Source organism: Oryx dammah, unplaced genomic scaffold (assembly GCF_014754425.2).
Source record: "Oryx dammah isolate SB20612 unplaced genomic scaffold, SCBI_Odam_1.1 HiC_scaffold_2, whole genome shotgun sequence".
Taxonomy (NCBI): Eukaryota; Metazoa; Chordata; class Mammalia; order Artiodactyla; family Bovidae; genus Oryx; species Oryx dammah.
Genome location: NW_024070186.1, coordinates 159,926,532 through 159,948,677, shown reverse-complemented (window position 1 = coordinate 159,948,677; position 22,146 = coordinate 159,926,532). Strand labels below are relative to the sequence as shown.

The 22,146-nt window shown below is 42.0% G+C and overlaps 1 protein-coding gene across 5 annotated transcripts; it reads right to left on the bottom strand.

The window, feature by feature from the left end:
- Positions 1-206: 206 nt before the first annotated feature.
- On the bottom strand, positions 207-15,400 carry LOC120874171 (zinc finger protein 75A-like). 5 transcript variants are annotated; one of them, XM_040255336.1, is made up of 9 exons: positions 15,349-15,400; positions 13,235-13,762; positions 11,854-12,049; positions 11,065-11,156; positions 10,662-10,788; positions 9,512-9,603; positions 9,099-9,225; positions 6,919-7,029; positions 207-6,737 (listed from the first exon to the last, which is right to left on the bottom strand). In XM_040255336.1, exons 2-9 carry the CDS (start codon positions 13,643-13,645, stop codon positions 6,055-6,057), a joined length of 1,839 nt encoding a protein of 612 aa, XP_040111270.1. In that variant the 5' UTR covers positions 13,646-13,762; positions 15,349-15,400; the 3' UTR covers positions 207-6,054. The 5 variants fall into 5 exon arrangements, with proteins under 5 accessions (XP_040111270.1, XP_040111263.1, XP_040111281.1 ...); XM_040255329.1 differs by having other exon boundaries at positions 15,180-15,374; XM_040255347.1 differs by having other exon boundaries at positions 207-6,734; positions 15,180-15,374.
- Positions 15,401-22,146: the final 6,746 nt, after the last annotated feature.

Here is a 22,146-nt window from a genome sequence, read left to right as displayed (position 1 = left end):
TCTTCATAAATTAGTTTACTTCTTTTCAAAGCCTGTATTTTATTTTCCTTTTTTTTGTTGTCCACAATCTTCTTCCCCGTCCCACCTGCTAGTATTAATACTGGAAGTATACTTGTCATTAAGGAAACGCAGATCAAAACAGCATTATGATACATACTTACATCCCTTGTCACTTTTTAAATTGTGATATAAGATACATAATAAAATTCACAATTTGAAGTATTTAATTCATCAGTTTATTAGTATATTTACATTTCATCATCACTAATTTCAGAACATTTTCATCATCCCCTGAAAAAGCCCCGTATCTTTAGCAAACTCGACCCCCTGCAGCTTCCAGTTCCTGGAAAATACTAATTCACTTTTGCTCTCTAAAGATTTGTCTATTCTTGATATGTAATACATGTGAACTTTTATGTCTAACTACTTTCACTTAGCATGTTTTCAACATTCATCCATGTTATAGCATGTATCATAATTTCCATTATCTTTATATTGCTAATAATATCCCATTGTACAACTATAACATTTTTTATCCATTTATCAGTTGATAGATTTGGGGGCCCTTTCTACTTCAGGGCTACTGTGAATAATGCTGCTATGTATATTCATATATAAGGTTTTTTGTGGACATAAGATTTCATTTCCCTTGGGTATATACAATGCTTAGCAGTCGAATTGCTGGGACAAATGGAAATTCTATGTTTAACTTTTGAAGTTACTGGTCAAATGTTTTCTTCAATGGCTGTATAATTTAAATTTCCACAAGCAGTGTATGAGAGTTCTAATTTCTTCACATCCTTGATAGCATGTATTAATCTTGATTATAGCCATATTAGGGGAGCTTAAGTGGTATCTCAATGTTTTTCTGTTTCTTTGGTGAACTGTGAGATTTTATTTTCCCAATTAGGGATCAAACCTGGGCCCTTGGTAGTGACAGCACAGAGCCTTAACCACTGAACTGCCAGGGAACTCACTCAGTGTGATTTTGATTTGAATTTCCCTGAAGGCTAATGATTTTGAATGCCTGTTTATATGCTGACTCGCCAGTTGTATATCTTATTGTGAGAAATGTCTACTCAAATTCTTTAATAATAATCTCTCTGCTACGGAGTTTCTTTAGTGTCAAGTAATGCTTCCTGAGATGATGTTTCTCATCATTTGGGGGTTTGTAGTTATAAAAACTTGACACAAGCTTTAAAAATACTCTTTTGGCAAGTAGGATATAATTGGTGATATACTAAAGTGCCCAACTTTTCATAGGAGTTGGCTTTGTCTTCATGACTTACTGAGAATGTATCTAGATTTCTTATTTCTGCTCTAATGCTCTAATTATGTCTCTACTTATAATATTTTCTTAAAAATTATTGGAGATGCTCTCCAAATTGTGCAAATCCACTCTCAAAATGTAAAGAGCTTAAATCAACCCAACCACATTAAAAAACCCCAACAAAACATTAAGGTATGTAAGACAGTAGAGTTGTGTTTTTCCTATTCTGTTTTCGGGAAGCTGTGGTTGGTCTTGAAGGTAAGGGAGAGTGGGAAACTGATCATGGAAAGCCAAAGTGCCAAACAAATGAATACAACAAATATTATACAAATTGTTTAAACCATGGAGAAGCAGCCTAAAGAATGCCCACTTTATCCCCAATCCAGCATTCTTTAGAAGCAAAAATGCAAAACCAAAAATGTTCATAAACATAAAATCTCAGCACCTAAAACAGTGCTCCTGGCACATAAGTGCTCTATATCAATATCTGATGTTGAATGAATAAATGAACATTCACAGTACATATCTCTCCAACAGTTTTAGGGAGCAAACATCCACAGGCAGCGATAAAGACAGAACCAGTTTTTGGCAGCATGGTTAATACATCGATTTGGGAATTAAAGGTGATAAATCCTAGCTTATGGCACCAGGACTGGTTGCAAAAAACACTTTGTTGATTAAGTCAATAGTTATAAAGGTAAGCTGAACTGGCCATGAAGGCATCTGTCAAAGTAGCTTGCACCACACTTCTTGACTATTAGAACACTGACTGCTGAAGCACAGAATAATAACCTTAGAACAACAGGAAGAGGATCAAAGGAACAAGTGGACACCAACCACAGAAAAAGGAGAGAAACTTCATTAAGAGAATGTATGGTACCAAATAAGGAAGAAAGTAGAATAGGAATATTAAATATCCACTTCATTTTTCATCTTAGCAGTTACTGAAATGTGATGGTTAAATGCTAATTGTAAAAAATACAATCAAACAGGAATGCTTAGAAGGAAGTGGATTACAAATTATAGTAAAAAGCATTTCACTATAGTATTTTTAGCATTCGTTTACACATTATTTCAAGAAAAAAAGAAAGAACACCAATGAAAAGTAGGTAAATGAGGGCACTTTTTGAACTTCAGGGTAAATGTCCCATATGAAAATGTTAAAGAGTAATTACTATTATTTTGTTCTTTGATGGCTTCTAGGAAACCAACAATTAACTATTACTACTGAACTCTTAATGAGTAAATCACACTGGGGCTTGTTAAAAGTTAGCAGTTGATCATGAAGTTTCAATTTTTAATAAGTTGCTCAAGTGATCACTACAGGCATCTAGTATTCCTTGTGGACCACCCTTATTATGAGGCATTAGGGCTGCCTGTTGGTTCTCATAAATGAATACCATGGGGTGTGGAGGAGGCCAAGAGGATCCTCTTACAGAGTCATATTGAGAAGCTGTTGGTCAAGTTCTGGTAGCCCTCTGAGGGAGGAAAAGACAGCTCCCATGTTCTCAGTTAAGCTTGTGCCATGTGGAGACAGCCTCTGTTGACTGGGAATTCTTTCTCATAGACGGATTAGGGCAGAGACTATCAAGGATTCTTTATCTCTAACAAAGAAACTGTTTATGCATGAAATGTCATAATGTCTGAGATTGGCTTAAAATATTCCAAAACAAAATATTCCAAATATTCAAATATTCCAAAACCCACCCACCCCAAACAAAATAAAAACAGAACACTGCAGTGGGTAAATGTAAAAACTGGCAAAATTGTTAAAGCCTATATAAGGGTCATATTATTTTCTACTTTAGGTATTTTGATAATTTCCACAATGAAAGAATTAAATAAGTATATATATATAAGAACACTGTTCCCCTCCTACATATATTATCTTAAATCAGTTATTGCTCTCTATATTAGAATCATTTCAGTTACAATGAACAGAAATGCCAATCACACTGGCTTAAATAATAAGAAATGTATAGATTTATGTAGCTGAAAAGTCCAGTGCAATTCTAGGTATCAGGTGATGCTTGATCCTACAGCTCAATGGTGTCTCTAAAACCTGAGTATTTATCACCCTGCTCTGTCTGCTGTGGTGTTGGCTTCATCCTAAGGCTCACATTTCTCCTGTTTCAAGAAGACCGTCAAACCTACTGGGTTACACGTGCCAACCAGCAAGTGCTGGATCTGTTCTAATGTTTCCAACAAGACAGGCCAGGTTATGCTGCAGAAGCACACAGCACCAACATCCCAGTGTTTTAACACAACAAAAGTTTATTAATCCTTCCTACAAAGTCCATTACACGTCTAGGGAACTCTCCAGAACAGGTACTGCTCCCCAGTGTTGGGTGCTCGGCATTCCAGACTGTTCTGAATTTTGTCTCCTCTCTCTAAAAGCTTACATGGCTGAGGCAGGAAAAGACAGCATTAGGATCCTGCACCAACAAATAAATGTTTCAGCCAAGAAGTGAGACCTCTGCACACAACCCACTGCTCAAAACTATCTCTGGACCCTAACTGCGAGAAACAAAAACAGCTAACCATTCCCTTCTTTCTGTTCACTAGGATACAAGGTCCATGAGGATATACATTTTGTATCCTTGTCCACTACTGTATCCTTACTTTAGAAGAGTACCTGGGCGCATAACAGGATTTCATTAACTTGAATGAATGAATGTAGCACCAGCAAGAAATCCAAACCTGTATATACTGGGAGAAGAGACAAGAGTCCCAGGGGTTTAAGACCAAGGATGTTCAGTAAGATCCATACAGTCCAGAGCTAAAAGCTACCTGCACTTAGGAAATAATACTTGCTGGAGTTCATCTTAGGGAAGATAATGAAATCCTGCTGAGAGAGACACACCAACAGGTCAGGTGACTTACACCATAAAGCACTGAAGCCAAGGAACAAATCAACTGAGCAAACCACCACCACGAGTGCTCAGCTCCTGGAAGAAGCTGCAACAGCCACAAATGGATCTGCTCCTTCAATGTGGTCAGTCGACCCAACACACCACTGTGGATCAGAGGAAAGAGAAGGATGTGTACAGTGTCTGAGACCCCACTATCAGTCAGATTATCAGGTGCTTTTCCTTCATCAATCCCTCTAATCCCCAGAGAACCCTGAGTTAAGCATTATCTCTATTTCATAGAGAAAATGGAGATTTAAGAATGTGTCAATAACCAATCAAGAAACAGGCATGTTTTACTAGCTAGGAACAATATCATCCAGGCTGGCTGGACCGGAACAACATATATGTCAGTCCTGCTGATCCTGCCTTCAGGCCTGACTGATGCAGCTAAGTGACAGCCCATAGACCCACTAACTATGTGGTTGTAACAAGCCTCTGGATCTCTTTAAGCCTAATTTCCTTACTTTATAAAGTCAGAGATTTCAGAGAGATAATTTAACTCCTTCCTGATTATACCTAAATGCTCTACCAGGAACATACCTGCATCATTGAGCAGATAAAAGGGGGAGTTACGACAAAACTTACAACCAGGAGACTTCTAGCAGTCTATCAAATTTGTAACCTAAACCTGTTACCCGAAAGGATGGAGAAAACAGAAGTAGGATGCCCTTGCCTGCTTAACAGTTACAGTGTAAGTTAACCAATGTAGAGGTGCATTTGTTCATCCTTGCCTGCCACCCAGCATTAGTTCCCCTTTTGGGAACTTGGTCTGCAGCTCACTGGATTCCCAGAATAACATGCCCAGGAAGCCACAAGATCCTGGTGCAGAAAACACTCTAGTTCCCACACAAATGTAACTTTCTCCTTGTTCCTAACAAGAAACAAAAACCAAATTAAAATGCAAACAGATAAAAACCTGAGAGGATGATCCTGAATTCCCATTAATTTCCATTTAGACCTTGAAAAAAAGTGCTCATTTTCATGGCTGTTTTATCCTATTGATATTGTGATATAAAGAGTCTAGTTTCTTTTACTGCAGAAAGTTCTTCTTTACATGGCTAAAGATTCCAACCGGTTTCCATTTTATCTCCTTCTTAGAGGTGCTCTCCCTTTTTAAGAGGCATAAAATAGTGATTAATTCACAGGCAGAGAGGCATAGAATAGTGATTACTTCATCTAGACAGAATCGATATTGCTGAAGAAAATATTTCATCCGAGTAAAAACTGTACTCATAGGATTCAAGAGCTGAATTTGCTAAAAAGTTAAACAAGGTACTCAATGTCCAAATTTGTGAATAACGCCCAATGATGGGACAGTTAAGAAAATACAGTTTGGTTCTTCAAAAGTTTTACATTAGAATTCATTTCTGCCCATGAGATTATGGAAACTGGCAAACCTGGAAGACAATGGTATGCAACTTAACATGCATATTATTGCTTTTTGTTTTGGAAGATCATGCTATAATACAAATGTTTCCATCATATTGAGTGCCTTGGAAAATCAATGCAAACCAACAATATTTACCTCTGTGGCCAAAGATTATTTCATAGCTGCATCTGCTGTGCAAAGCCGAATTTGCTGTTTTGCTATATACAAGCCCCAAACAGCTTTCTGCTTTACTCAGAATGTTCTTAGAACACCTCTCCTGCTAAGGAATTCCCTGGAAGCTTTTAGTAAAAATAGCAAGTAGTGCAACTACTAACAAATCTTTTGAAGAGTCAACCTTGATTCCTTCTATGAAACATGTTTATATCTCAAAGTTTCCTGATGAAAAATTCTTCATGCTTCATAATTTTGTATTTTTCTTAACTTTAAAGTCAAGCTCCACTTGATAAATTTCTTTAGACTGAGGATACTGAACAAACTTCCCTTTACTGGTGGAGTTTCTGGTGTCTAAGAAGGCTTGAGCGTCTGCTGAAGTTTCTCCTGCACGTGCTACAGGTGTAAGGCTGCTCACCTGTGTGAGTTCTCCGATGTTTAATAAGGTGGCAATTTTGATTGAATTTTTTCCCACATTCATGACAAGTAAAGGGCTTCTCTCCAGTGTGAGTTCTTTGGTGTGTGTGGAGATTTGTCTTTTGACTGAAGCCTTTCCCACACCATGAGCATTTATATGGTTTTATTCCTTGGTGTGTTGTTAAGTGCTTATTAAGATCTGAGCTCCACCTAAACCTCTTATCACATTGTTGACATTTATATGGTTTCTCTTCTGTGTGAACTCTCTGGTGCTTAATGAGGTCAGAGCTAACTCTGAAGCTTTTCCCACATTCCTGGCATTTAAAAGGCCTCTCTGCCGCACGTTCTTTCTTCTGAAGATCCATAAGTTTCAGCAGCTCTTGTTTCCAGGTTGAAAGTTTCTTTTTTTTCTTCACCGGAAAATCTCGGTGCAATTTCCCCACACTATGCACATCACCATGATTTTCTTTGCCAATTGTTTTCTGGGAAACTTTCAATCTGGCCTTTCTTGATGCTATAGCAACTGGTGCTTGTATTTCTAAGTCAGAAAGACATAGAGACTGAATATTTTCAGTGTCATTTTTAAGCTTCAGCCCTGCTGGAATAAATGTGAGAAACAGCTTACTATATGTGAGAGCAAGTAAGCCACAGTAAATGAAGAGAAAAACTGGACAAACACTAGTTTTTTAAAAAAAATAGATAAGCAGAACTGTAAAATTTGAAATCCTTACAAAGATTCCTATCATGGCACATTTCCCTTCTTCCCATGGTCTACTTACCTGTAGGCAGCTCTTCAGAACTGTCCTTGAACTCCAGGGGTCTTTGAACCCATGGCTCTTCTCCTTGCTCTAGACAGGAGATGACTTTAGGTTTGGGGAGCACAAATAATGCTGTGAAACAGAAAAACTGAGGTCAAAGACTGGTAACTTAACAACAGTTCACTAATTTCAAACTATTTCAGGAACAGCAAAGGACGCTTGAATAGTTCACAACACCAAATCTCATATCAGGTTTATAACATACTTCATTGGTGGATGGATATGCAAAGCGGAGACTGAGAAATAAACCTGAGCTGGGCCAGTGAAAAAGATATAGGGCACGGGAATACAGTGCATAATCCCCATCTTCTTCTACCAAGAATATCCCACATTCTACTAAGGTAGAATCAAACTGCAAAGGCTGCAAGAAATACACACACTTGTCCTATTAACTATTCAGTTCAGTTCAGTTCAGTCACTCAGTCGTGTCCGACTCTTTGCGACCCCATGAATCGCAGCACACCAGGCCTCCCTGTCCATCACCAACTCCCAGAGCTCACCCAAACTCATATCCATTGAGTTGGTGATGCCATCCAGCCATCTCATCCTCTGTCGTCCCCTTCTCCTCCTGCCCCCAATCCTTTCCAGCATCAGGATCTTTTCCAACGAGTCAACTCTTCGCATGAGGTGGCCAAAGTATTGGAGTTTCAGCCTCAGCATCAGTCCTTCCAATGAATACCCAGGACTGATCTCCTTTAGGATGGACTGGTTGGATCTCCTTGCAGTCCAAGGGACTCTCAAGAGTCTTCTCCAATACCACAGTTCAAAAACAGGAAGACTTAAACTGGATAAGTCCAGGTTCAGGGGAGTCAATGCAAAGGTCCATGGGTGGGCTTATCAGGCATAAATGATACATGCCATCATTACTTTTATTTAGTAAAAGTTAAATAAATTAACTAAATAAAACTAACTTTTTATTTAGTTCTCAAGCACCAAACACTGGACTAGAAAAGATTTCTACCACTCCCATAGCTCACTGGTTCACATCCAGGTGGAGGAAACAGACAAGAATTACTTAGTGGACTTTCTCAAAATCTTACTGCCAAGTATGGAAGGTATTCATCACTCAGTCATCCCATAAATATGTAGTGAGTGGCTATGGTGCACCAGGCACCCTCTATGTGCCAGGGACATAGTGCTAAATAAACCAAGTTCCCTGTTCTCATGAAGCTTATATTCTCGTGCAGAGAGAAACAATCTAACATCAACAGACAAGCGAATAAAATGTCAGGAAGTGATACAAGTTTTGAAGAAAACTAAGAGAGGGTAAGAGAACATTTTAAGATTCTGCTTCTGTGAAGCTACTTGAGATATAAAGTTGTATAAAAAGTCTCCTTAAGAAAGTAACATCTGAGCAGAACCCTAAAATGAGGATTTTGTCATGAGGCAGAAAGGTGGGCCAGGCAGAGGGAAGGAGGAAAACGAGCACATTAAGTCCATGAAACAAGATGAGTTAATGTGACTAGAGAGTCCAGAGCAAGGGCACAAGTGGCAGGAGACGACAGCAGACTGATGAGGAAGGGCCAGACCTTAGAGGGTCCTGGGTCTTGGTAAGGAACCTGGATTTATTCTGAACGTTATGAGAAGTTATTGTAAGGTTTGAAGCAGAAAATGTCATGATCTGGCCAGGTTTTTAAAAGACTCTGGCTGCCATGTAGGAAACAGACTGTGAGAGGGCAGGCAGTGGGTGCCAGGAAGAAAGTACTGAGGTGAACCTCGATAGAGATGCTGCTACCTGAGACCAGGATGCTACAAGCACAAGAAGCTGAGATGTGACACTCAGGCTACACTGTGAGGCAGAAGCAAGAGTGCTAGACTTAGTGGGGTCTTATGGCAAGATCAAGGTAAAGGATGACTGGATATTGCTTGCTCTGAGCAAGTGGATGAATGGGGATGCCTTTTACAGAGATGAGAAAGATGTAAGGGCAAGTTTAGATGGAAAAAGAGATCAAAAATTCCAACAGTATAAGGAATGTATACTGGGGAAACGCTCCCTGTTGATCTGGTGATCCCTGCCCACACCATCTTATTGAGAACCAGTCAGCTACTAGAGAGAGATTCTCACAAGGATGCATTCTCAGTATGCCAACAACAGGACAGTTTAGTCCACTCCTATGCAAAGTGAAGGGGAGAAACTTTACCTAGAGAGATGACTGTCTCATAGTTTTCTTGCATTACGTCACTGTAGAGGGCCTTCTGAGTGGGATCCAGTAACTCCCATTCTTCCTGGGAAAAATACATGGCCACTTCTTCAAATGTCAACAAGCTCTAAAGAAGAGAATGGGCTTCAGCTCAGTACTTGCCACTACAGAAGCAGCCCAATCTTCTAAGCCATGAACTACAAGGTAAGCCAGTCACTAAAGGAACTAATAGCACATGAATTATTTAAAAGCGAGATGGTAGAGAGTAGGCAAGGGATCAGCCATCAGCCCAGGAAGTACTCAGTTCCCCAGGGGGAACATCTGGGTTAACACACCTCTGAGCACCTGCTGGGCAGGGCAGGTCATGGGCAGCAGGGAGAGGCAGCCCCAAGAAGCTGGAAAGCACAGCTCACCTGGGACTCAGGCAGAATGAGCTCAGGTGCCACTGTCCACTCACTGGTATCTATCTGCTCAGGAAAGGCTAGGAGCTGGTGAGCAGGCACAGCTGTGGAAGAACAAGAAAATTTCTCTCCCTCCCATCTTTGAACATCCTAGGCTTAATTCAAAAGTATAGAAGATCCTGATTCTTTCAGTTGAGATAGAACTTTACAAGTGTTACATGGTACTGAGAAATAGCTATCTCATTTTAAACAAGCATCTACTAGCCCCTAAGACAGGTTTCCCAGTTGACTCTTCAATTTTCACGAGTGAAGTTAAGAGAAGGAAATCTTGTTTTTTTCTTTACATGACATGAATTCTTCAGAGGTGGACAAAAATTAGAGGTGTTGTACAATGCAGTACTGAGTCCAGTGTGCCAGGTACAGAAAATCCAAAGGTCGGAATGAGTTTGGTGAGTTCAAGAAACAGCAAGAAGACCAGTGTGGCTAAAAAGGACCGAGCAGGGCAGGAGTGGCAGATGGGAGGAAAGTGAAGAGGGGCCAGAACTTGGGGGTTCTTGGGTGCCTCTACAAGAAGTTTGGATTTATTTTGAATGTCTGAAAAATCATGGTAAGGCTTTGATGTCAAGCCATGTTCTGATATGAACTGGTTTTTTAAAGATTCTGGATGGTGTGTGGAGAACAGACTGCAGGCAGGGAGGAATGCTGGCAGGGGGTGCCAAGTATGGAGGTGGACCTTATTAGAGATTGCCACTGCTTACACCACAATGCTAAAGCACAGGAGGCTGAGACTTGGTTGGACTCAGGCCACATGGTAAAGTGGAGCCAAGAGAACTAGTGATGCATTAGTACTACGAAGGTTAGAATAGATTGGTGCAAAGGATGACCACAAGTTTTCTAGCCTAAAATACTGGGTGAAGGAAAGATAAGAGAAGAGCGATTTTGAAGGAAAAAGAGAAGGATCAAGATTTAGGATAAGGAATGAGAATGTACATGTGTTAAAAGCTTGCTGGTGATCTGGTGTACCTTTTCCCTGTCCACACCATCTAGTTGAGAACCAGTCAGCTACTAGAACAGTCTCTCACAAGGGTGCATTCTCAGTACCCCCAAAACAGGACAGATTAGTCCACTGCTGTGCAAAGGGAAGGGGAAAAAGAAACTTTACCTAGAGAGATGACAGTCTCATAGTTTTCTTGCATTACGTCATTGTAGAGGGCCTTCTGAGTGGGATCCAATAACTCCCATTCTTCCTGGGAAAAATACATGGCCACTTCTTCAAATGTCAACAAGCTCTAAAGAAGAGAATGGACTTCAGCCAGGTACTTGCCACTTCAAAAGCGGCCCAACCTTCTGAGCCATGAACTGCATGGTAAGCCAGTCACTAAAGGAACTAACAGCACATGAATTAATTTTAAGTGAGATGGTAGAAAGGAAATAGGCAAGGGATCAGCAAACAGGTACCCAAAGTCCTGAGAAAATCTGGGTTAAGTCCTCTGAGCATCTGCTGGGCAGGGTGGGTCATGGGCAGCAGGGAGAGGTAGCCCAAGAATCTGGAAAGCACAGCTCACCTGGGACTCAGGCAAGACAAGCTCAGGTGCCACTGTCCAGTCTTTGGTGTCTGTCTGCTCAGGAAAGGCTAAGATCCGGTGAGCAGGCACCACTGTGGGTGAAATGGAGCCATAGTAAATATTTCTTGCTTATGTTTCTAATATGCTATATTCAGTTCTAAAAGACAGAAGACCCCGATTTTTTCAGGACTGATGAGATGCCTTATAAGCACGTAGTGCCCATAAATGGCTTTCTCCTTGTTAATGAGAACCAAGTATCTACAAGGCTGTGCCGCAGTTTCCACAAGCAAAATTAACAAAAGAAAACTCTTTTTTATTATTTTCCTCTGATGACATAAATTGTTCACCTTGGGAAAGTTTAAACATATTTGCAAATGAAGTATTAAGGACTCCAGTGTACACTAGGAGATAGTTTTTAAATCATTTATTACTTTTTCCTTGGTACACAGTAGTATACACATTCTATTATTAACATTCTGTCACTAACCACTCATTCTGATTCAGATTTCTTCTGTATTTTCAGATGAGGTGAGCCAGACCATCTTTACTTTTCTAAAAACAATTGCTGGTGTTACTACCAGGGTTATGCAGCTGGGAGATTTCTGTATCTTAGGCCAACCCCCACCCTCAACCCCACCTGACCTATTCTACCGCCACCTGGGGGGCATCCTAATTGCTAATGTCGCTGCACTAGTAGATCCACAGGGCTGGGTAACCAGAAAGTACTCACACATTCTGGCTTAAATTATATCCCACCTCCCAGGAGAAAAGTAACATGAAGATCCTTACCCCTCTCACATACGGGCTCAGGTTCTTTGTGGGTATTCCTGCTCAGTGGCTCTTGTAGACCCTGGTGTATATTCCAAACTTCTTCCTCCAGGGACATGCCCACTGGCTGGGACTCTGCCAGCTTCAGCTGGAAGCCTGGGGCCTCTGCTGCTTCTCCCAAGAGCACTGCCTCCTTTCCCAGCTCCTGGACTGCAACCTAGAAATAACCCCCATACTTGTTACCACAGAACTGACTTTTGGTTTGGGCTTGATGGGAGAGGGAGGAAAAAGCAGAGTGCAGACTGCAGGGAAAGAGGGAGACGCTGAAGGAAATGACACAAAGACCTAGAGATACCAGCCACCAATTTTCCACAAGGACGATCCATAAACATGGGAAAATTGGGAGAAACCAGTAAAGGGTGTGGTTACTGCCAGTTCTCCAAGACAGTAGTCCCACCCTCTGAATTCAGCCCAGTTCGGCCCACTAACAGGGTTGCACAGGCCACCTGTTCTCGTGCTGCCTTGACAGGCTTTCTCTCCCAACTTAGATCCTTGCCTTAGTGGTCTCCTGTCTTCTAATTCTCTCAAAAGATTAAGGAATTGAATTTAAAAGGTGTCCTGTCAACCAGATTTTCCACATAGTCTGGGAAGATTCTCACAGACAATGGGGATGAAATGGAGAAAAAGCGGCTAAGAGTAATGGCTCTGTCCTATCCCCAAATGATTTTGATAAAAAACACGTGCCCTCCCGGTGTTCACAGTGGGCCTGAGGCCAGCTGGTGAGCTGTCACCCGCCCAAGGGCATGTCCTGGATCCCCACTCAGAGCAGAGCCAGGAGCAACCACTGAGAGAGGGCAGTGGAGGCTCTCGCCTATGGTACAGAGGACACTATCCCTCAGAGTCTTTCTTCTCTCAGCTACTCTGCTGGGATTTCAAATCTTTCTTTCCCTGTGTTCTTTCTTTTTCCCCGTCCTGGGCAGTCGTCCCCTAGTTGTTTGTGATTTTTTTCCCTTCTCTGTCATATCTTCGCTCTCTTTTGGTCTCTGAGTCCTTTCTTTTCTGATCTGCCCTGAACTCTCCAGCTCCTTAGTGCTTTTTGTATGTTTCTAAGAATTTGAGGTCCATCTCCTTGGCCAAGCCAGACTAGGCTCATTACCCTCAACACACCCTGGCTCCAAAAAGAGCAAAACCCAACTCTGTCCCTAAGGCCAGGGAAGTCTCTGCCAGGATCTCTGAATCCTATGGGCTGACTAAGGCTGCGGGTCTGTGCTTTCAGGTCCTGCTTCATAAGTGCTAAAGGAGCAATACAATAGTGATCTAATCCATGTTTTCTCCCAATTAACTGCCCCAATATATCCACCTTCATTCGATTTCACTGCACATCAAGAATCTTTCTCCTCACCCCATTCCTTGTTTGGCCAGTTTCCCTTTGCAAGTGTTCTACGAGGACCACAGCCTCCTCGATGCTCTGTGGATGGTGCTTCTTTATGAGAGTCTGGGTGTCCCCGGGCAGAATGGTCAGGAACTGCTCTAGCACCACAAGTTCCAAGATCTGCTCTTTTGAATGAATCTCTGGCCTCAGCCACCGACGACATAATTCTTGAAGCTGGTCAACTACCTCCCGGGGTCCAGCTGCTTCATGATAGAGGAAGTTCCGGAAGTGCTGGTGAGACCTCTCAGGAGTAAGACTATCCATCTGTGGGGCATGTTTCTTATGCTGACTGGTGTTCTCTGCCACAGGTCCCTTGGTCTCCCAAAGAGCTCTGATCTGAGGGTTCAAGAACTCAGCCACCTTCATATCTACTGTCATCATTCTTCTCCAGGAACAATTCTGCTCCTGTATTAGACACCCCACCAGCGGCTACCTCTGACAACTGAGGCCTGATCTGGTTTTGAACAAAATCAATAAAAGGATCTTCTTCCTAAGGCACTGAGAGCAGAAACAAGCTCATGTCAGTAAGATATTGTCACATGAACTTTATTACTTGCTACTTATTATAAGAAAAATGAACTTTAAAAATCAACTGCCAGGCCTTTGTTTTGCTCCTTTTCTATTAACCAACTGAACACAGCACAGCTTATTAAAGGCAAATTCCAATAAGTCACTTCTCCTTCTCCAAAAAAAAAAAAAAAAATCAGGAAAGGTTAGCAGGTGAAAAACCTAGTACCCACTGGCTCCCACGAGTTTTGGGATTATCCAAATATTTAACTCATGCACTTCTTATGCAATCCTCTCCATGTCAAGGAAAGATTAGGAGAATTTCTGAGTTTCTCTTAAAATGTCAACATATCATCCTAGTCTTCTGTCTTTGGTAAGTGGGTACACTTGTATTACCCTTCGTCCTCTTGAGATGGAAACCTTCACTTCCTGGACCGTTTGAGGTACTACTTTCCATTGTGATTACTGCCAGGAGAGCTGAAACTATGAGACTAGAGTAGAAGGAAAGTAATTAGGGAAAATGGAGTCTTATTTTCTCGAAAAAAAGCATCTCCCAAGGGAGTCTCCTGGGGGTCCAGTGATTAAGAATCCGAACTTCCAGTGCAGGGGGCAAGGGTTTGATCCCTGTTCAGAGAATTCAGATCTCATATTCCCCAAAGTAAAGCAAAAAAAAAAAAGGCTCCCCACAAGAAATCAACTAACTGAAAACATTCATCTTGGCATTTCTTTCCAAGATGTGTAAAGAAAACTATACAGAAGATTTATACGTGTATTTTGAATTTGATCTAGGAAAAATTACAGGTGACCCTTGTTCACAACATGTTTATCCAAATGTCAAGCAGATAAAAAAGGAGAGCATGTGAGTTGGTGATGATTACTTTCAGCTTTTCCAAGGGTCATTTAGACCTCTGAGCGAGGCCTCGTGAACCTCAATTTCCCTGAGGTGACCCAGCAGAAATGGCACAGAAATTCTGCCCAGGAAGCCGGAAGCCTACGAAAGGCCGGCTCCCTATGCCCACTCGGCTCAGGGGGCACGGGGGACACTTAACGAACTTTTGCATCACAGAGGCTGATCTCTGAGGCGAGGACTCTCGTTTCTCCCGCGGTCACATCAGCCAGTAAAGGAAACGCCGGCGGAGGCGGGAAAGTGGACACACGACTCGGGGCGCGTCCGCGAGCACTGGGCCTGCAGGCAGTGTCCGAGCGGGTTTCAGCCGCGCGGGCCTGGGCGCCACCCGCGCAAAGGGTGCAGAGCGGCCTCAGGAGCCTGACGTCGGGCCTCGCCCGGGGTGGTCTGGCCGACCGGCTCCGAAACGGCCCCAGCTACCTTGCAGCGGCCGCGAGCAGTGACAGGCGTGTCTCGGCGGCTCCGGAGCCGGCGCCGAAGGGGAAGCCGTTTCCAGGTTACCTCAGACAGCTTGGCTTCGTGGAAGCCGTTCCCTCTTCCCGGGGTTCAACCGCAAGCCGCCAAGCGTCTAACCGCCGCTCTGTGGAGCACAACCCCCGGCTCCACGCCACTCAGAGGCGGGTCCTGGGGCTCAGGCCTGGATCCACTTAGGCCCACCCAGCCACTCTACCTCTTCTGCTGTCTGCCTGGCGCCAAGATCAGCACTCCAACCGGAAGTAGAAGTGACGCACTTCCGGGGAGGGGCCCTCGTAGCCCCGCTTGGGGCGCTAGCGCTGCGGTTCCAGCCGCTCCTGGGCTACCTCCTTCGGCTCAGAATTCCTCCTTGGCAGCAAGAAAGGGTTACTGACGGCCGAGTCTCCAAGTCCGTCCAGCTTAGAAGGCCCAGCGCGCGACTTGACGCCCTGGTGTCGCTGTCTTTCGTCCCAGCTCTGTGAGGCCCGTGCGTCCAGGTCGTCCCTGTGTCGCGTTTGGGCTGCCGGCGGAGCCTAGCGACCCGGGTCCGTCCTTGAGGGTCCTCTTCCGCGCGTGGGGCCCGCGACCTTCCCGCGGCTTAGCGGACCGTGTCGGAGCTGCGGTCCCGGGGCTCGTGGCATCTCCGCCAGTACAAGCTCGTTTTGTCCCGGTCAGGATCAACGGCCCCTGGGGCATATGTACCCGTTTCAGGGCGTGCGTGCTCACACAATTCTGTTTTTTCTTGTGAGGTAGGTTTATCCTTGTGCAGTAGTTTCATTTCGTAGAGTTCCTTGACAGAGAATTGAGAGCTAAAGAGTGACTTGTTCAAGGTCAGGTAATTCACCAATGGGGGTGTGTGTTCCAATAGAATTTAGGGTCCTTTTTCCTATCTTATGTTTTTTCTACCACAGCGCACTCCCCGGAAGATGGGAACCTTCTTTATTTATGTCTTATAGAGTTTCCTGGGTAATGTAGGCATTCCATAAATATTTACTGAGTCATATTTATAGGAATCTGAGCATCTCAGGTTGTCCGCTTTCAATTGTCAGTGTTTTCATAGTATCAGCCTAGTCTAGTCAAGTTTACCACGTGTAGCCAGTGTTACAGAGTCGGTAGGACGGTGCCTTTGATTCAAGAAATCTGGGAAAAGGACTGAGGCAATTTCACAAATATGGGTAACACAGGTTGGAAAGAGTAACACATAAGCTGAACGCTGTGGGAGTTCCAAGGAAGTGAAAGTTGATTTGGGCGTAAGGAAAAGTTACAGAGGTCCTTGAGGGATTTGCCCTGTAGCAGAGAGTGGGGCCATATTCCAGGCAGGGGGAAAGGTAAGAGCAGTCTTGAAAGCTTCAGAGATGAGCATGTGAGAAAATCTTTAGTTGTTTCTTTTCTTTTTTTTACTCAATGTAATTGGGGTATATTTAGAGTAAAAGCCTGGAATGGAAGTGAAGAGATTGCATTTAATAAAGTAATAAACAGTATCATTTGAGGGTTTTTGAGGGAGGTCCTTTCCAGGGCAGCTCATCTGGAGCTAAGTTTAAGGTGGGAACAAAAATAAGAGACCATTACCAGGTCATTATGCTACTTTTGCTTTTAGGTAGACTGGTGTTACACTCCAAGGCATAGATCTTGATTCTTTTTGAGTGAGAGAAAAGGATTAAACAGAGGTGATAATAGTATCTGCTGGGAATTTCCTGGTGGTCCAGTGGTTAGGGCTCCTTGTGTCCACTGTTGAGGGCATGGGTTCAGTCCCTGGTTGGGGAACTAAGATCCCACAAACTATGCAACATGGCCCCCCAAAAAAAATATCTGCCTAAGTCACTTGAATATGTTTCAAAGCTGGTTCATTTCCTTAGAACTTCAAGTTGTGACTTAGTCTCTTCAAAGTAGTTGCTATTTCGTTTCTCAGAACCACTGGGTAGTAGGTCTGCCACATGTAACTCAGAGCATTGAGATCCTCATCATCTGGACCAAGCAGAACATAAAATTGGAATTTGTTAAACTGAATAAATGGAATTCTGCCAGCTGTGCCCCTGAGTGTCACTGGCAGGCCTGATTCATAACATGGGTAGGGAGCTGGTTACTGAATATAGGGAGAAGAAAGTGGAAAAAGAGACCCTCTGAAAAGAAGAAGAGGAAAGAAAGCACAAAATGCTGAATTGTGAATGAGGGCCCCTGATTACTGTTGTTTGAATGTTAAGGATAAGGGCCACAGTTCCTTATTCTTGCTGAGGAACCCACTGAATTCCCCTGAAAATCTTTCCTTTTGATTTCACCTTTCTCTGCCTGGGCACAGTTTGAGAAATGATGAATGTACAGCTGGAAAGCAATGAAAGCATGCAATTTATTCTGAGACATCATACAACTGCCATAGCAGGCTGAATGTTTTGGCTGGGTTTAATGGTGCTGCTGTTGGCTAACAAACACTCTCCTTTTTTGGTTAATAGTAATCGCCTTAGTTAGAGCTGCCTTTTTTTAGAAGGTTGCTTGAGCTTAGCCTGTCATTGGCTTCACACCCTATTCATTTTTTTATTCTTTCTTGAGCCTCTTAGTACTCTGTAAAGCAGTTGACATTTCTTGCAACAAATGTTAGAGGAAAACTAATGGTCCGGGTTCTTCTAGGTGAGAGCCTTTTGAGAATCCTGTGTAGTCAAGAAATGAATGAAAGTCAGTCAGGCTTTGCCCTAAAAGAGAAGAAAAATAACTGAAATACCAATCATTTTTCTCATTTCTCTGACATACTTTTCTTTCTTCATAGCACCTGGAATGGATAAAAGTGGCAGTTTTGTTACTTCCCATGAGGTTGTGTATATGGAAGGAGAACCATGAAATTAACCTAGAGTAGGACATTTCTAAAGACATGGAATGAATGGCTTTGGGCAACACCAGGAGGACTTGAATATTTGAGGGTGCAGAGCTATAGAAGAGTTTGCCAACAGAAAGGATTTATGGGAAACAGAGATACGAATCATCAATAGAGAAACCGTTTAAATTTCTTCAAGCTGTGGAAAAACTGAGTCTTGGGTCAAATTAAGTAAAATCTATGCTGAAGAGAAATCAAATAAAATCTCAAATGGAGAAAATTTGTTACTGAACACTCAGCGTAAATTTAGGAAAACAATCTCAAGGACAAATCTTTTAAATTTTTTACTATTGTAAAATTTTTATAAAACTTTTGGGCTCATCTCCAAGAACTGCCATGATGCCGAAACTTGATAATATCCCAAATATGGAAGAATTTTAGTTATAAATAACACTTGAAAATACACAAAATGTATACAAGGAAGAATATCTGAGAGTGGAAAAGTGCCAATAACACACATTATTTATAAACTTAACAGATTACTTTGGTAAACATAAACACTCAAGTTAAAGCTTAGTCTTTGGGAATTAGTCTTTATTGAATGCAGTAAAAGTTGGATTTCATTCATATGGACAACAGAACCTACTAACTTTCTTCTTCGCCTAAAGATTCTATACTACCGTTCCTGAATTCCAGCTCTCCAGACATCTCACTGTCAGGGTGGCTTAGTCTTTATCCAGGTGGACGGACTGCTGCCCAGTGAACACTACAGGTAGAGCAATATGGTTACTGCTTTCCTTTCTGGCAGTGAGGAAAATCAGCTTGTTTCAGGAGAGGAGAAGCCACACTGCATCTGTTACACAATATTATTCTGTCCTTGCCTTTCAGGCTTTCATACTCCCTTCTGAAGCACTACTTTTTATTGAGATTTATCTTATTTAAGTCTCTTCTTGTGAGCACATCTCACCTTTTTTCTTCCTTTTGTGTCTTTTCCTATATTCAGTTAGGAAGAGTATGCAGGTATTCCTGTTATTCCTGACTGGTGCTACTGTAAGGAGAGTGGAAGAGAAGCAGCAGCATTCAGAAGCAGGGTTCTGAGGATTGATCATCCATGTCTTGCAGTAGCAACAGCTAGACAGGACGTTGACAGTGGTAACTCTGAGTTCAGACCTTTACCTCTAGACCAGCACTACATGAGCCTTTATCCCTTTTAGGGATATGTGTACCCTTCAGTATAAATGCCTGTGCCTTCTGGGAGTTTGTGCTAGTTTTTGGAGGGGATGGGTTTTTTTTCTTTTTTTTTTCTAATTAAGTAAGGCTTCTTTCTTTTTACCCCTATTGATTGTTTGAAACCAAATTCAGTATGAATAAGAGAGGGAAATATACAACACTGAATTTGGAGGAGAAAATGAAGGTTCTAAGTAGGATTGAAGCTGGAAGATCTCTTAAAACTGTAATGGATGAATTTGGAATCAGTAAGTCAACATTTTATGACATTAAAAAGAATAAGAAATTGATTTTGGACTTTGTACTGAAGCAGGATGTGCCATTAGTAGGGGCTGAGAAGAGAAAGAGAACAACTGGAGCCAAATATGGCGACGTGGACAATGCTGTCTACATGTGGTACCAACAGAAATGCTCTGCGGGTGTCCCTGTGAGAGGTGTGGAGCTTCAGGCTGCTGCCGAGAGATTCGCACAGTGTTTTGGGCGAACAGACTTCAAAGCTAACACTGGTTGGCTTTTTAGGTTTCGAAATAGGCATGCAATTGGGAACCAAAAAGTATGTGTGGAACAAGTCCTAAGTTCAGCTTCAGAAAATGTTGAGTCATTTCGACAAAAACTGTCCATGCTTATCAAAGAAGAGAAGTTGCGTCTTGCTCAGCTGTACAGTGGGGATGAGACTGACCTCTTTTGGAAGTCAATGCCAGAAAATATTCAGGCAAGCAGAAAAGATATTTGCCTGCCAGGGAAGAAAATAAACAAAGAACAATTGTCTGCTCTTTTATGTGCAAACGCAGATGGTACTCATAAGTTGAAGTCAATCATTATTGGAAAATCAAAGCTGCCCAAAAGTGTAAAAGAGGACACATGTACATTACCTGTGATATACAAACCTAGTAAAGATGTTTGGTTCACCAGAGAATTGTTTTCAGAATGGTTTTTTCAAAACTTTGTTCCTGAGGTCAAGCACTTCCAACTTAATGTTCTAAGATTCCAAGAGGAGGATGTCAGGGCCTTGTTACTTCTGGACAGTTCTCCAGTTCACCCTTCTACTGAGTTACTAACCAGTGAGGATGGTCGAATAAAATGCATGTTCTTTCCCCATAACACTTCAACCTTAATTCAACCAATGAATCAAGGCGTGATCTTGAGCTGCAAACGACTACAGGTGGAAGCAACTTGAGGAAAGTCTTGTAATTTTTGAAGAAAGTGATGATGAACAAGAAAAAGGAGAAAAAGTAGTTTCCAAGATTAACGTCTACAGCCTAAAAAGAGCAGTTTTTAACTGGGCAAAGAGTTGGGATGAAGTAAAACAAATAACGATAGCAAATGCATGGGAAAATCTTCTTTACAAAAAGGAACATGAATATGATCTTCAAGGCTTAGAAGATGGGGATTATAGAGAAATTCTTGAGAAATGTAGGGAGTTGGAAACCAAGCTGGATGACAATAGGGTATGGTTCAATGTGTGTGAAGAAGAAAAGGGTAGCCCCCCAGAAACAGAAGGTGGAATTACAAAGAAAGTTGTTCAAAAAGGCGCTGAAGAGGAGGCTGATGAATTTAAGTTATCTGCTGTAGGAAAGAGTTTGGACTACCTACTTGACTTTGTCGATGTCACACCTGAGTTTCAAAGGTTCCATTTTACACTGAAAGAGATGCAACAAGAAATAATCAAGAAACAGTTCCAGAATAGAATCCATTCTAGAACTGGTAGCTTTTCGAAACCGAGGCCTCATAATATTAAGTATTCCTTCAGTATGCCTTCAACTTCTGGTTGTAATAATTAGATGTTGTGTTTAAAGATTTCTGCAGTTTTGTGATGATACATGAACTAGACCTGTTGTGGATTGTCATTGTTTTTATCAACTGACCTCACTTTGCATAGCAATGCCCATTTATATTGTTTATAAAATAAATAATTTGAAAGGAATAAATTTGGGTTTTTTTTTATGTATAAATATGTTATTTAATCCATTTCTACTTAAGGCAAAGGCTTTAATAAGGAATTACTGTCCCAGATTATGGGTGGAATGGATGTGGGGAAAGCATTAAAATCTAAATATATTCATAGCATATAACAAAGCAGCTATATTTATGCTGACTAGTTATTTAAGAAGGTAAGGACAGACTCTTCAATTTAATGTTATGACACACTGCTCCTGTAAATGGGTCACCACCTACTTAGTGTTTGTTTTTCTCTTATTGTGGAAGTAACATGCCAATTCTAAAAGATAACATAAAAAAGATAAAAGCACTCAAATATTATTGACTAACGATGGACTCTCAACACTTTGGTATATTACATGTATCTTTAAAATAGGTAAGTTACATTGTAAATACAGTTTTATATCTTATTAACATTTTTGTTATTTACAGATTAGCATTTGTTGAGATATCTTTCAATCCCTAGGGTAGAATGGATGGTGGAAGAAGTTGAGGGGGAATGTCAGATGAGCATACTGGATAGCTCTCAAGTTCATTGCATTAACATCCATTTTTACCCCAGTGTTCATAAAGTCTCAGAATATATGACCTGCAGTCATACCCTTTTCAAAAGTATTCATTGAGGGAGTTCTGTGGTGGCCTAGTGGTTAGCATTCCAGACTTTCACTGCTACAACCCAGGTTCAATCCCTGGTCGGCATTTGAGACCTCACAAATCCTGCGAATAGCAACCCCCACTCCCCCCGCGAAAAAACAATATTCATTAATTTTGCAAATTTCACGTTGTTGTGCTGGGTATTGAGGAATAGGAACAAGCCACAGTCGGGTGTGTGAGAGCCAAAATGAGTTCACAGAGGGCTTTCTGAGTGCTTGGATAATAGGGAACGGGCCAGTGCGACTTCCGAGCTGGCCTTTCAAGTGTGGCAGAAGCAGGGAAAAAGGCAGTCTAGGCAAAGGGGAAGTGAGCACAGGCTCTCTGGTGTCAGAACGTATGTCCCTGGGAAGCATCGAGGCCCCTGGATGGTTGCGGTAGGGGCGACTAGTGGAG

What these genes read in the sequence shown, in the direction of transcription:
- LOC120874171 (XM_040255336.1), bottom strand. Translation starts at nt 13,645, where the DNA reads ATGATGACAGTAGATATGAAGGTGGCTGAGTTCTTGAACCCTCAGATC. An exon ending in TTGTCTTGCCTGAGTCCCAG is followed by an intron (nt 10,789 to 11,064) that starts GTGAGCTGTGCT and finishes TCTCTTCTTTAG; the next exon opens with AGCTTGTTGACATTTGAAGA. An exon ending in TGAGACAGTCATCTCTCTAG is followed by an intron (nt 7,030 to 9,098) that starts GTAAAGTTTCTC and finishes TCTGTTTCACAG; the next exon opens with CATTATTTGTGCTCCCCAAA.